Source organism: Sardina pilchardus, chromosome 13 (genome assembly GCF_963854185.1).
Source record: "Sardina pilchardus chromosome 13, fSarPil1.1, whole genome shotgun sequence".
Taxonomy (NCBI): Eukaryota; Metazoa; Chordata; class Actinopteri; order Clupeiformes; family Clupeidae; genus Sardina; species Sardina pilchardus.
Genome location: NC_085006.1, coordinates 19,725,377 through 19,739,890, shown reverse-complemented (window position 1 = coordinate 19,739,890; position 14,514 = coordinate 19,725,377). Strand labels below are relative to the sequence as shown.

The 14,514-nt window shown below is 41.3% G+C and overlaps 2 protein-coding genes across 2 annotated transcripts in view; both read right to left on the bottom strand.

Moving 5' to 3' along the window:
- Positions 1-6,839, bottom strand: part of igsf11 (immunoglobulin superfamily member 11) — a gene marked incomplete in the record, with an annotated part of 70,767 nt that extends 63,928 nt beyond the window's left edge. The window contains 1 exon segment of the mRNA XM_062552501.1: positions 6,279-6,839. Within this exon segment, the coding sequence (XP_062408485.1) occupies positions 6,279-6,339 (61 nt within the window).
- Positions 6,840-9,911: 3,072 nt separating this feature from the next.
- LOC134099599 (protein FAM133-like) lies at positions 9,912-12,457 on the bottom strand. The gene is made up of 4 exons (XM_062552533.1): positions 12,309-12,457; positions 12,052-12,149; positions 11,156-11,320; positions 9,912-10,148 (listed from the first exon to the last, which is right to left on the bottom strand). The coding sequence occupies exons 1-4, from the start codon at positions 12,328-12,330 to the stop codon at positions 10,143-10,145; spliced, it is 291 nt and encodes a 96-aa protein (XP_062408517.1). The 5' UTR covers positions 12,331-12,457; the 3' UTR covers positions 9,912-10,142.
- Between the last annotated feature and the right edge of the window lie 2,057 nt (positions 12,458-14,514).

Below are 14,514 nucleotides of genomic sequence, written 5' to 3'. Positions count from 1 at the left end.
GGAACTATCGAAACGGAATAGCCTGGAAAGGAGCAGCCGAAGGAGCCAAGCTCTGAGGGAGGTTCGAATGGGTGAGGAGGGGGTTGGGGGGTGGGAGTCAGTTCACACCAGGGCAGGGAAAGAGGCTTGTCATCTCGCCTGTGGCTCATAGATACATAAACCCCAAAAGCTATCTATAATCTATAAATCACGGCATAGGGGAGCGAGAGTTGTAATCTCCAGATAAAGCCTGTCTTAGTGAAAGATTTGGGCCAAATAAACAGAGGAGCACTTTAATATTTTACACATTGTCTAATTCGACTCCAAACCATGCAGGGACGTGCGGAGCGGCGATTCCATTACGCCACGCACTTAATGCCCCTCAAATAGCCAGAATCTACTTAAAAGCCTTTCTACCATGGGATAACCCTCTAATGGCTCGCCCAGACCTGAGCTGGACTCCGAACCACAACTGATATCTTGGCCGATATAGGTGAGGCCCTTCTGCTAGACCCCACATAGCCTACATCTGAGAAATAGGGTTTGGTGATTAGACAGTGTTTAGACAGTGATTGCTGATTTACAGTAGACAGTGATTACTGATTTAGACAGCAATGTTCTTGATTCATCGTCCAAACGACATTGTTGTACACTGACGGCCAACGAGCATGTGGGGCAGCTCACGAAGACAAGGATTTGATCTCGGTCTACTACCGTTTGGAGTTAGACAAGATTAGATTCAACTTTATTGTCATTGTGCAAAGTACAAGTAGTATTCACTCCACTCCACCTGTCAGTATATGGAATTCTGAGTCAAACTTAAAACAATGACCAACATGTGCACACAATATGTAATCTGTGTCTGTTTTTTTTTCCCTCAAATGTTCTGACAAGCCTACATCTGTTGTGCGTGTGTAAGCAGGGCCAGAGAATCCTTCTTACACAAACTGTATTATTACTACAACTACACGGCAACACACACACACACACACAAACACAAAAAAATGGAATCAGCGATACACAACGTGGCAAAACTGTATGGAGAGATAATGCCCCAAATAATCCCTGAGCATGACCGACCAACTGACCAAAACCCAGCGCGATCCGCAAGTAGAGACAAAAAAAAAACCAGCGCGCAGATACCAAATGAAAACGTAACACACACACAGTGTGTCATCTGCTGCTTCAACCGTTGATGAGTGCAGAGACAGCGGCTAGATGAACAGTTTAATATGCTTTTAGAATGTGCAGATGGGATCCCTTGTCCTGCCCCCGTGCTTACACGCATCAATCTACTGCGCTTGCCTTGCACACGTCAGGCTCCGGGCTTAACGTGTCCATGCCAGCTGCGTTAATTTGTGCCGCGGAAAGAAACGGAGGGAGGGAAAAAAGAATAAAGCACGTTTTTCTTTTTTTTTCTTTATCTAGGTGAAGGATGATGGGATAGAATAAATGGAGAGAGAGAGAGAGAGAGAGAGAGAGAGAGTGACCGATGGCAATGTCCTTCCTTCGGAAGACGCTGTGGTTGCACATCCCAGGCAAGGGGGCTGTTACCTTTCTTGGTCTCTCCAGAGAGGCCAGCCCCTCTGCGTCTTGGCGCATGTATATTTTTAAAGCATTAAAAGCTCTCCCTGTGGAGAGCCCCGGCCAAATCCATCGTTGCTATCAGGTCAAGGAGAAATGCAAAGATAAATAAAATAAATAAAATAAAAATGGAAATGAACAGAGCTTGACGGTGATGTCTGAGACAAATCGGAGAGGACAGACAAACTGAAAGGCTATGAATTACCAATGAAACTCGCAAGCATGCAGCATAATTAATAAAACAGAGTCACCAACATAGTGCCTGCATGTCTGCACGGTTTGCATTGCACTCCTATCTCCATTGAAAAGAAAAGAGCCATGAAATGCCTTTATATTTTAATAATGTGAAGGTGTTGGCATACAATGAGACAGTGAACCTATGATGGTAGCCCCACCACATACAGCATACTGTGTACACCAGAAGGAAACAGAAATGAATGTCAATACATTTAAGCTTGTGCAAAAAGGAATATTTTAAGCATCCCATTCAGGCTGCAATTGAGTTATTTTTGAGTGAGAAATGAACTAGCAATGTCATGTATTCCATGGCCAAGGATGTTTCAGCTTTCTATGGAAAGCATTTCAAATTTTTGGAGGGAGCCCAGCATATTAAACACAATTGGACACTTTCTAAAATTGACCAAAAAAAATATCACACTTACTGAATCTGATTTCGCCAAAGGGAACACCTACACAAAACCGGAACCAGACAATCTTTTTCTTCCCCGTATAAAGATGCTTTATACTTTCCAGAGGAAAGGAGGGGGAATGTGCCTTCCTCTCCATGCTCTGCAGTGGAAGCCTCCATTATTCAAGTCCTAGTGGCAAGCTGTGAGCAACTATGGGTAATTTTTAGAAATTACATTCAAGCTATTTGAAATTATCTAGTGTGTATTTTTAGAGTTCTCAAATGATCTGGTCCAGAGGCTTTTAGCAAACCTTCTGAATATCACACTTCCAAGGAGACTAACACACCGCTCATTCCTTGGAAAAGGATTTGCTCAGCCATAAAATAAGAGCTTCGTTTTTATTTAAGAGCTGATGGAAGGGGACGGGTACCTCCAGGTGCCAGGCCATTGCTCCCAAATAACAACCACGCTCCATTTGTCATGATGACAACAATTCACCCCGGATGAAATTACTGCGAGGGTTAGGAGTTAAAAACAGGTCTCCAAGCAACAAATTGCCCCACTGTCCAGTAAGGAAATTCATTCTGTTGGATATATCTCCGGTGACAACAAAAAACGTCAAAACACATCAGATGGATAAAAATCACAAGGCTATTGGCAACCTAATGGCTTGTCTCACAAATATTAAACCCAGAGTCAGGTGACTATGTGCTGAGGGGCTATGGGCAACTCAGTGGCAACACAGGCATTACTGTCTCCATCCCATATAACCTCATAAACTTCACAGGTCAGAGACGGGGGGAAACCCTGAGCCGTTCCTGTTGTGGAAGTATAGCTTGTTCTATTATTGGCATTCCACATGAACACCGCTCTGATAGTCTGCTTTGTGGCTTGGAGAGTGTGTGTGTGTTGCTGGGGCATTAGACCTCAACCAGACTTGTTTATAATTGTGCCACAATTCTCAAGAGTCTTAGGATGACACCATTATCGACTGTGAGTCACGTAATGCAACATATTCAATTTATGTACACAGCAACCGCAAGAAATATGAAGAAATGTGAGAATATAATAGATGGTTGTCTAAGTGATCCACTTGCTAGACGAGCAAAGCAAGGAGCAATGGCTATCGTGCAGACAGACACCCACTGAACGCTGCCTGTTAAAATACTAAATAAAAAATGGGATATCCAAGACACTCGCAAACCTCATCTGAAAAGTTTGTGAGTCTGGACAATAAGCAAAAAAAAGCGTATTGTCTTGTTCTCATCCCCCTTTCTAACCTTGCAGCTGAAAAGATGTTAGACAAGTAGTGGCACTTTTGGGTCCAACTGTCTGCTTTGTCATTCAAAGGTAACCTACTACTTCCCCTTAAAATACAACCCCTGTCTCCCATCATTTATTGATATATTTCCCAAGAACTGGCAGTATCTAACAGACTACTGTTCCTCTTCAGCCAATTCCAGTCACTCATATACACATGCACTTTGCAAGTAGTCCCAAAGGTCTTTTAATTTTTGAGAGGCTATTTTTAGCAGAAGATAATCGAGGTGGAAACTTCCATCTGTCCAATACACACAGTCCAGCTGCTCCTCTTTTAAAGAGAAAAAACATAATTATCTGCCTTTAATATCTCGCTGCCATGATGTTGTCGCAATTGTAGTCTGAATGCTATAGTTAGTATATACCCGATTCTATAGTGAATGGTGTGCTTGCTATTTAGAAAAGGTGGAAATCTGTTCAAGATTTGAACATAAATTATTTATTGCAATCTTGAAACGGCAAGCATCTTGACACTGTAAACAAACAGTGACATTAACATTTGAAATGGAGGGTACGATGACGAGCACTGAATTTAAATATACAGTGCCTGATCAGTCACCGAGTCTTTGTGAATTAATTTTTTTTAAAAAAGCATTTTCAAAAAGTTTTTTGATGAAAACAGTTTCACTAAAAAAAAAAAAAATTACTTGCAGTCAACCATCCATCTTTCAATCCATCTTTTCATTTTTATATTCATGGTTTAGTTGAGAAGTTCATAGCCACCACTACCTCTGATGAATTTTAATTGGCAGAATTGATCAGCATTCCGGATTGGTACCCGAGCCCTGGAGCTTCTGTGAGATCGTTAGAGCCCGGCTCAGCCAACCAACCCAGTAGAACACTACAGGCTGCTCTTCACTTTCCTTTTTTCTTCTCCTCCTGTCTTTCTTTCTTTTTTCAAGGCACAGCCAATCTCTCATTTATTCTGTCTAAATCATTTTACGCCCCTTTGATCTGGAACAGCACTTCAGTCAAAACCTGTGATGACTTTTTCATCAAAAGCCTCTCTTTTGAGCTCTTCTTTTTTTTGTTTTTTCGCTCTCTCTAGGTATCACAGCTCGTTCCACTGGCGAAGACCACCAACTCTGCCGCCCACTCAGGTCATTTATTAATGGTGACAAATTCAAAATTTATGTATTGAGGTCTGGCGGTGCGAATGGACTGGCCGTGACAGCTGGACACGGCCTGGACTGAACTCAAGGCAGAAAGAGATGCTGGGTTGGGTCACCACCACACATATAGTCACCATTGGTCAGACACACACACACACACACACACACACACACACACACACAGTATGGATGGGAGCAAGATACTATGTATTATGGAATTACAGTAGTGGAGTTATCAGGGAAGGATGGGGATAGCAGAAGTCTCCATAATGACAGAGTGATGATGCCATTCTGTACTTCAGTCTTCTAATTACTGTAACTGTCTGACAGGTTCATTTTGAGGTGTGTTTCAAACTGTGCTAAGACCATTGGTTGAAAAGCACAAGACAAAAGAAAATTATAAAGATTTAGAAAAAATACTGAGAATGAATGGTTCTTGAAGTCGTCGCATGAAATATTTGTAAGGTAGGCCTAGTTCAAATCATGCTACTGTAGCACATACATAACAATCCATCTGTTACAGCCCAGAAACTAAGTTTTAGTGATATAAATAGACCTACTACAGACCGTTTTGTAAGTGTCAGAGAGGGTAAAACAAGAGATAACAAAACATTCAACAGTTGAGCTTTGCAGCAGTTGAACGTTAGAGATGAACTGAGATAAATAATATAGCAAACATGAGGCTTTTATAGCCTCATGTCAGTTACAGCATGGTAATTTAACTTTACATGCAAATTGTGTTTGGAGGTCGAAAAGTTAGTTTAGGGAATGTCATAAACGTTCAAACGGCAAACTGGTGTTTATAAGATTGTACAGTAATCTGTAAAGTAGAGGGGGGAAATACAAATAAAATGGATACATTCAAATGTTTGCTATTTATGCTATTTCATTACTTTAAAATACGCATTGCAAAGTAAACGTTACTGACGTTTGTTGTGTAGTGCACAGTAAACTTCTGGACTATGAATGCACTGCTGACGATGACAACGCTCATCACGTGGACTAGTGCTCCGCTTAATCGCGGGGATTAGAGGGTACAGACCTTCACCGTCTGGCTCTTCGTTTCCATTTCAAATACAGAACATTCAACAACATGTAGTTCTCGGTATCCGTAACATTAACATTTTACCTCATAGAGATGTGTTTTATGATACCTAGGCCTATATAGGCTATTAATCTTACAGTAGGCTACTACTGAAATGCCCAGAAGAACTCCATTAGACTGGCAAAGGTTCAGTAACAAACCGTACATTGACAAACATTTTACGAGGCCATGCAATCGCACACGGTTTCCGAAAGATAACTAATGTTAGCCTATAAGTTGCCGATACCGCAATGCAATAGTGGTATGCTATGGGTTACTGTTAGTTTAATGTCAAATAATGTTAGATATGACAGCGAAATAGCGGAATGTGAGCTTCATTAAAGGATAAATTGACCCGGGGCGTTTATCATATAGGCTACAAGCATGTGTCCCCTGAAACCGTTAAAGTTTAACATTGTAGCCGTGTTGGCGATGCATAGGTCTTCGCCGAATCCACTGTGCCCACCCTAATGAACAGCTCGTGGTACCAGTTAGAAGGAACCGTGGCGTCAGTGAAAGTTTAACACGAACCCTGCTTAAAGAAATCGTTTGGGTTAATAATTGACTTACCTTCCATGCAAAATAAAACCAGCCAGGCAATCCATAAGTCAGAATTGTGGAATTTCAACATTTTTGTGAATGTCTGGAGAGACGATGGTGTAGGCTGTCTTGTCAATGGAACTTAATTGTTTTTCCACAGTTTCTTTGACGAAACACAACTCTCTTGCGAAAGTGAATGCATGAATACTCAGAAAGGCGTCCCTCTCTTATCCGTCGCTGGAATAGAAAAGCAGTTCTTCAAACAAAGACAAACTAATTAAAACGACAAACAGCGCATAGCTGCGTGTTAAATCACTGTTCTTCCTGCTCACTTCTTTAATTGACATAAACCTTGCGTCCTCTCCGAGTTAACATCCTCCCGTTGCCCGCCGAAGTCCAGCTCCACGAACGAATAGCCTACAGTTATCCCCTCAAAACAACGCTGCATTCACCGAGTATGTTCTCAACACCGACTAGACGAGTGATATCTGTAGATCCTTAACAGTGCCATGGCTAGGTTCACTGCTCTTTCTTGTCTGTGGACGGCCCGTGCTTCTCATCAGGAGGCACAAACCCGTACCAGCTCTGCGCTGCGCGACCAACATTGATTGAAAAGTGTCGGAGACTGTTGCCTGGAGACCAATGACGCCCGTTGGAGGTGGAGGAAAAGGATGCCCTCCTCTGGTTTAGTGAAGCTATAATTGCTTGAATGATGCACAGCGAGAGTGTCATTCAGTGCTGGTAGACGTATTCCATTAACGGTCAGTTGTTGTAATTTCTTGATTTTCCCCCTTTCCTTTTAGACCAGCAGACTATTAAACATGACATTTGTCAAACGCATACTTATTGCGCATGTCAGCCACTTTGGGGAAACATATAGGCTAGATAGAAATGGGAAAATTAATGGCAGGTTCTTCCCTCAGATTTTCACTAAGAGATTAGCTGTGCATGGTCTGTATCTTCATCCATGTGTTGGCTCACTCTCCTTACTCCACGTAAGCTCACAGTTCTATTCATTTACACTCACAGTAATGCTCACAGCAGGACGACCTGTGCAAGGTAGTGTGCTGAAGCTACATGCAATGGCAAAACAGCCCAGAACAAATTGCAGCCCTCCATCCACCCTTTCCTACTGATTGTTCTGCTTGGAATCTTTTAAGATGCAGTTAGTATTTAGTCTAACAGTAGAACTTTACAAACTTTACAAACACGAAAATAGAAAGCACACACACACATACACTCACAGAAACACACACATCACTCTTTCTCATTAGACTCGCAAAACTATTTTCAGAGGTGGGGGGGGGGTGGGGTGGGGGGTTATTATGAGTGATGAAAAATGCATGCTGAAGATGGAGAGGGTGCGGCAATGGGCACTGCATCACGAAGTTCTGCGTGTAGCCTTAGGTGCTTGGAAGCATATGAGAGGAACGCGCTCGACGCACTTGACAGCAGAATAAGATACTTCTCTTGTATGCCTGGAGGCTGGGGGCCTCTTCAACGTCTCTTATCTTGGGCGCACAGCTCCCTCATACAAAACAGACTTCAGGAAACATTGCATTGGAGGGAAGCAAGCTTTGAAACCAGGCGTGGTATCCGATCCGGCCCTCTCTTCTATACATTGTCCATATACCCATGACTATGATATCAAAGCGACGGGGCATATCAAAGTATCAAATGCTTCATGCATTTTGCAGGAGTGTGGTTTAGAGACTTGGGGATGTACTAGAAATGAGGTGCTAAAATGGATGACATGATCTCTCACTTTAATAAGAGCATTCGTGATGCCATTGGACATTTCTAAACATTTTTAAATATCAACACTTTAGAGCATCAGAGTGATAGCATAAAGCCAAATACGAAAATCATTACAGAGGCCTACAAAACTGACCAAAGAGGGGAACAAGACACACCTGCCAGGATTGTCCTATTTGCCACATTTAACATGAAGCCAATAATCATAAATACACAGCTTTGTGTTGTTAGGACAATGGTTGAGTAATAGTTCCTGTTTCACCAGAGGGACAATCCAGCATCTTTTTTGGGGTGCTAGAAACCATACGTCCAAACTCTGCGTGCTGAACATTTCAAAACTATTATGAACGTCCATTATAAACCACAAAGTAAAATGACTAAAAATAATACTCAATGCATATGATTCTATTTACTGTATGTTTAAAGACATATACAGTATGTCACTCTTGAATGACAGCCATGAAACATTAAACTTAACAAATAAGCGGGAAAAAAAGTGTGATCATAATTGTGGTCATACGAGTTCAGCCATTGGTTTCATTCCATCAGGACAGGAGATGGGCGAAGCTTTATAATTGGAGTTACATCTCTGCCCTGTGTAAATAATGGACACCCTTATGCTGCACGAGATGTTCTCCAGTGTCTCTGTCTTACAATCCATTATCATAGCTAGACTCACACACAAGTTAATTTCAAACAACCACAACATCCACACATACTGTATCCATTATTGATTCCTATTTTACAGTCTCTCTCCCATTTTCTCTTGCTGTGCGTATGAAAGATTTAAAGATAAAGCCAAATCTGTTCAGTTAAATGCTAATTGAATTTCACTTTTCCAGCAGAAAAAAAAAAAGTTAAACTGCGCTACACTTTAATATTGATGCTGTGTACAGCGACAGCGAGGCAACTCTTTTGCAGTGTCATGCATTTCAGTGCGCCTAGCCCTGTGATTGCTGAAGCAATTAATAACAGGCCAACGAACCTTCCGGGTCTCTGTGTCTTGGGCAAGCACAAGAGTTTCCCGCCCCTGCATCAGGACACTGTGAAAAAGATGGGTAATGAGGACACAGGGCACACTCTCACCAACACACATTTCCCTCTCCAAAATAGTTTTTTTTTGTTGTTGTTGTTGGGCATCACAGGACCATGTTGTAAGGAATAACACTCTTTACAAAGTGATGAGATTCAATGGCATATTAAATCCGTCAAGTTTTGAAATCATAGTAAATATGGAGCTTTCATGCATCATCAGTAGACACAAAATCAAGGTTGCTCATTGAACACTGTATGTGCATCTGTCCCATAGAAAGTGTTTCTTTAAAGTAGAGTCTTGCTGTGTAGAAACTCTTGAGTTTTATTATAAAGCTATGTGCTTCCCTCTAGTGGTACAACAGTGTTTTGCAAAGTGTGTGGACAATTAAATGTCCACAATGTATCTAAACCAGTGGTTCTGTTCACAGCACCCCTAAACATATCTCTCTCCATCCACAGCACCCCTAAACATCTCTCTCCATCCACAGCACCGCTAAATATATTTCTCTCCATCCATGGCTCCCTTCTTTTTTTATTCTTTTTTACGCTCAACCCGCTTTGTGCATTATTTGTTCTTCCATGTCATTTTACAGTGTATTGAACCTTGTGATATGTTGGATAGGCCATAACTGCTTTTCTTATTTTAGCATTACAATGAGAAGGTGAGGTTTCTTTCATTTGTTTATTCAAATGAAGCTTTAATTCAAGTCATTTAACAGAACTTAAAATAATAAATAGAGAACAGACTATGAACAGAAATAGGCCTTCAACTAAAATGTATACTTATGTACCTTTAAAAAAAACTGTATTTTGAAACTGATATTACAGCTTTTAAAAGATGGGTCAATAAATGATCAAGCCTTAGGGAAAGGGTCTATAGAAATGTAAGAATTTTATTGATTTATTGTATTATATTTATTTTCACAGTCACACGTACACATGTTAATTTATTTAACTCCAATCATGTCAAGATCTCCAAATACACCATATGATCATAAGGGCTGATTGCATTGTGTATAGTTAGAGAGTTAATTTATGAAAATGCAGCACTTCAAGTCAACTCCTCCAAGCTGTTTCTCTTTGAATTGCAATGTCAACATTTTGCTAATCCTGAAAGAAAGGACAAAAAAGAACATTTTTTTTACACATGCTGTATAAAGAGTCATAGTGAATCAGCAAATTACCCCTGTACTTTTAAGTCTTCAGTCTCTCCAGCTGATTTGACATGGCTTCTACTAGCCAGAGCCAGCCAACTTTTACACAATAATCTCGCAGCAAGAGAGGATTCTAGATAACAAGTATCTGAGGGCAATATGATGGGTGTGACTGTTTACATGGTATCTTCTAAAATCATTAACCCCAAACAAATACTGACACATGACTGAACTCAAACCTCCCACACCCATTCTCATCCATGGGGTGGTGTGACATTAGTGTGACATGCTGTTGTTGATAGAAAAAAAATAAAGGAATCCCCTTTCTACACAGGTAAAACCTGATCCCTATTACCTTAGATTAGTACAAACTGGCTAGGCGACACTACAGCACACACAATGAACACATTCCGCCTACTAAAAATATACCTGCTTATTTGCATGGGCTTATCTTTCGTTCTCTCAATGAGACACATGATACATACATGCATTTGTGTTGACAACACCTCTTGACAAGCTGCACTTTCTCAACAGCACTATATTGACCAATAGAAACACTAAAGGAAAACGCCCTACACTCATCAGATCAACAGTTGAAGACGTACCTCCCTTGACTGTGCCAGGTTCATCTGATACAATAACTTTGTCTTTATCTGAGAACTTTATTGGCCTAATTAAAGTATTAGGCCCAGCCTAATTTCCTCTGGGCTGTCCGTGTGTGGGTTGGGTGTGAGGTGGTGGTAGGGAATACTTTTGGCAGTGGATTAACACTAGATTGCCTTGGATTTAGAGCACGAGTGCAAGAATTTTAAAATGTTTGGGAACCAACAGTGGATTAAACTCAGCGGAGGCCCAAATCCTTACAGGCTACATTTGCCAGCGTTATATCATAAAGCCCAAAAGGCTTAAAATAATGCTCATGTATATAGAATGGTGTTAATTCCAAAGCGCTCATCGACTTACCGAATCACTACTAGAGGAGGAAGAGGAGGAGGATGAGGAGCCGTGGCCATCTTTCTTGTGATGGTCTTTATCCTTCTTCTTCTTCTTTTCTTTGTGCTTGTCGCCACTCTTGTGCTCCTTGTGCTTGTCGCCACTCTTGTGCTTGTCTTTATCCTTGTGTTCGCTCTGTAATGACATACAGGTAGAGTTTGCTGCACTGGATTTCATTCAGTCGATTTCACTTTCCGCCCGGAATTAGAGCAGAAGTTTTCACCTTCTCGCCACGACAACTGCAGTGTAGGCACTTACAGGGCCAGGCGTTTTAATCAATCAGTAATTAAGGCATGGGAAGCCCTGTTGGAGTTCTCTTCAAATAACAGATTCTTCTAGGCTCGTTTTAATCAATTTGTTCCTTTTGCACCATCACCACTCCAAGACTTTCTCTGAACAAAACAAAACAAAAAATGCTGCCACTCAGTAGTGTCACATCTCATTAGCAAAATGACTAATTATGGCCAATTTAAGACTGGGATCTGTTAGTCCTGATTGCTATAAAGGAGGAGAGGAAAAACACGTTAACGAATGAATTATCTACAGAGGTGGTATGGCAAAACTCTGGACACTGCAGGGCACATGGAGGGGGGCTGCGGAAGTAGGCCATGATTAAGCGTTCAGGACGTTTCTCTCTCTCTCTCTCTCTCTCTCTCTCTCTCTCTCTCTCTTTCTCTGTCTGTCTCTGTCTCTCTCTCTCTGACGGAATGTTTTGGTTGTCACACACACACACACACACACACACACACACCCGAGGGAATACGTGCAACCACAAGTTAGCCGCAGATAGGAAACTGCACCGGTAGGCTACCGTAGTAGATGATGCTACGCTACAAAAAGTCAAGTTAACATCCTTTATCTCTTACCTTATGCTTATCCTTGTCCTTGTCCTTTTTTCCGAAACCGAAGAGCCCCTCATCTTTATGTCCAGTGGACTTCTTAATCTTATCGTCCTTGTCCATAGCTGTATAAATGAGAAAGTTATTTGTTGACGCAGTATTACTTATTATCTTGTCTCCAAATGTAACCAAGCTGCAAGTATTGATTAACCGGATATGTTTTTTACTGTTTTAAACTTTCTAAACCAACTACGAGAAATAACACCAACAGATAGCCTACTAACCACTTGCAAGATCGAATTCCATGATGGCAAAACACACGCGAGATACTGGCGCTTATAAGTGCGTCCGAAGCCCACGGCAAAAATAGTCAGCTACAACCGACCTAACCTGCTGCTCTAGTAAAACCACTCCCCTGGACCGCACCCTGCAACTACGCAACAGAAACAAAATATATAACAGCAAAGGTGATAGGATAGCTACAAGCAGATCATAGTCCACCTGTGCATGACAGTGGTAGCCATCTGTTTCCACCTGCCATTTCTTTGCTTCTGAATTGTGTCATAGGATCGTTTTAGGTGATTGTGTTGTTAGGACGTTAAGGTGGCATTTAAAGTTATCTGAATGGTTAGACTTGTAAGTTTAGCATTTCTGAAAGCAAATGACTGCTAACTAGGCTATTAAGACAGGCCGGTAGGCCTGACAATCCCAATTTGGTCAGCCAGGTACAGTAGCCTATCTGGTTTGTCCCGTTTTCTAGTCAACTTTTCTTAGGTGAGCAGTTAGGTTAGTAGCCTGCAGTCCAGTTCTGACAGCAGTTATATTGACTACTACTGTACACTCAAAAAAAGGAAATTAGCTGATTGTAACATTTACTTAAGTATAACATGCATTTCCTACTAAATAATTTTGTGTTACAACATTTACTTAAATAAATCATGTTACATTTGCCTTTAGTTCAACTGTATAGATTTTAATCGATTCAATTAAGTTAGAATAACATGAAACAATCAATTTAAAAAATAAGAATGTAGTTTAGCCTGCTCCTGACCATTAGATGGCGTGAGTGTGCGATCGGGCTGGATGCCAACACCTGAAATACACGAAGAAATGCCGATGCATCTTTTGAATGTCCTGGCTGTGCTGTGCTGGTGAAGAGTCTGCTTTTTAAGCTCTAAAAGGTAATTATATCAACTGTAGTTATTATGTGTGTTCATGTTATATAAGACGGGAATTCCACTCTTAGTTTTTATACAGTGTGTATTCTATTAGGTGTTGATAAATATTTTTTTCAACCAACAGCTAAACCAAACGGCTTTAAAGTTAGCAGCTAGCTATCAAAAAATGTTGCTCTAGTCTAGCAGTATCTATGCTAATATGTTTTTTAGACATTTTCTGAAGCTTAGTTCTCTGGTTGTGTTTGAGAGAATCCATGAGTAGCAATTATTTATTTTTTTCACAAGTTAGTGGAACGTAATTAGAGGTGGCGTGGTGACAAGTCAAGAAGTGTGAAAGGTTTTAGGTTTACCTAAGGTTGGTTTGGTTGTGTGGGTGTGAGTGGATGTGTGTGCGCCTCAGTGAAGGTAAACCCCTGATAAACATATAGATGCAGCCTCGGAATGTTCAATGTACTAACTAACATTGCTGAAGTGGATACATGTGAGTCTCTGCTTGTTGATTGTATCAAACAATGTAGTGCATTGTTGGGCACATAGATGCAAACAAGAGGAATTAAAAGTAAGTCTTTTGACCGCGAAAATTAAGCTGTAGCACAATAAAGAGTGGAAAAATGGTACCTTAAAAATGCTTCTCGCCCAAGCCATGTGTATCACTGATTGAGATTCATTCTTGTTTAGAGGCTGACCTATTAAGCTAGGATGAAGGCTATCCACCTCCACCTCTATGTTGAGTCTAATTATGAGACATTCAAGATATCAGTTTTCAAGATTTTAATTCATCTTTCTCCATTACATCAAGGTCACTGCCAAGGTATGCTGATCTGCTGTCCGACTGCAAGTGTTCCTCCAACTGCACCTATCTGAAGTAGAGCTGTACCAGTGACCTAGCCTGATTGCCATCGACTTGAAAGGCTCTGCGAGACTTCAGTCTGACCAAGAGCCTGTGCTAACACGGTTTCTCCCAGCGCTGGTTGACCCGCCTCATTTAAGTGCCTCGATTTGCTACTGGTCGATGTCAGAAAGCGGTTTGCCGAGTTTAAACCAATAACAACACTCTTTCCTCTGCCTTGAACATGCCTCTACCCAGAGCCGTAGGAGCTGCTCAAAGTTGATTGGTTCTCGACCAAAGGGGGCAGTTCCGCAGATTTCGGGAATTCAGAAATCCTTCCCGATTAGCAGTTGACCAGACCAGCGACAGCAACGCCGAAGGTGTTACGTCACTGGGAGGGCATGCCAGGCTACCAGTGACCACAAGTTAAAGGTGCACTCTTGTGATTTGAACTTTTTCATTACCTAGCCTAAAAGTCAAGAA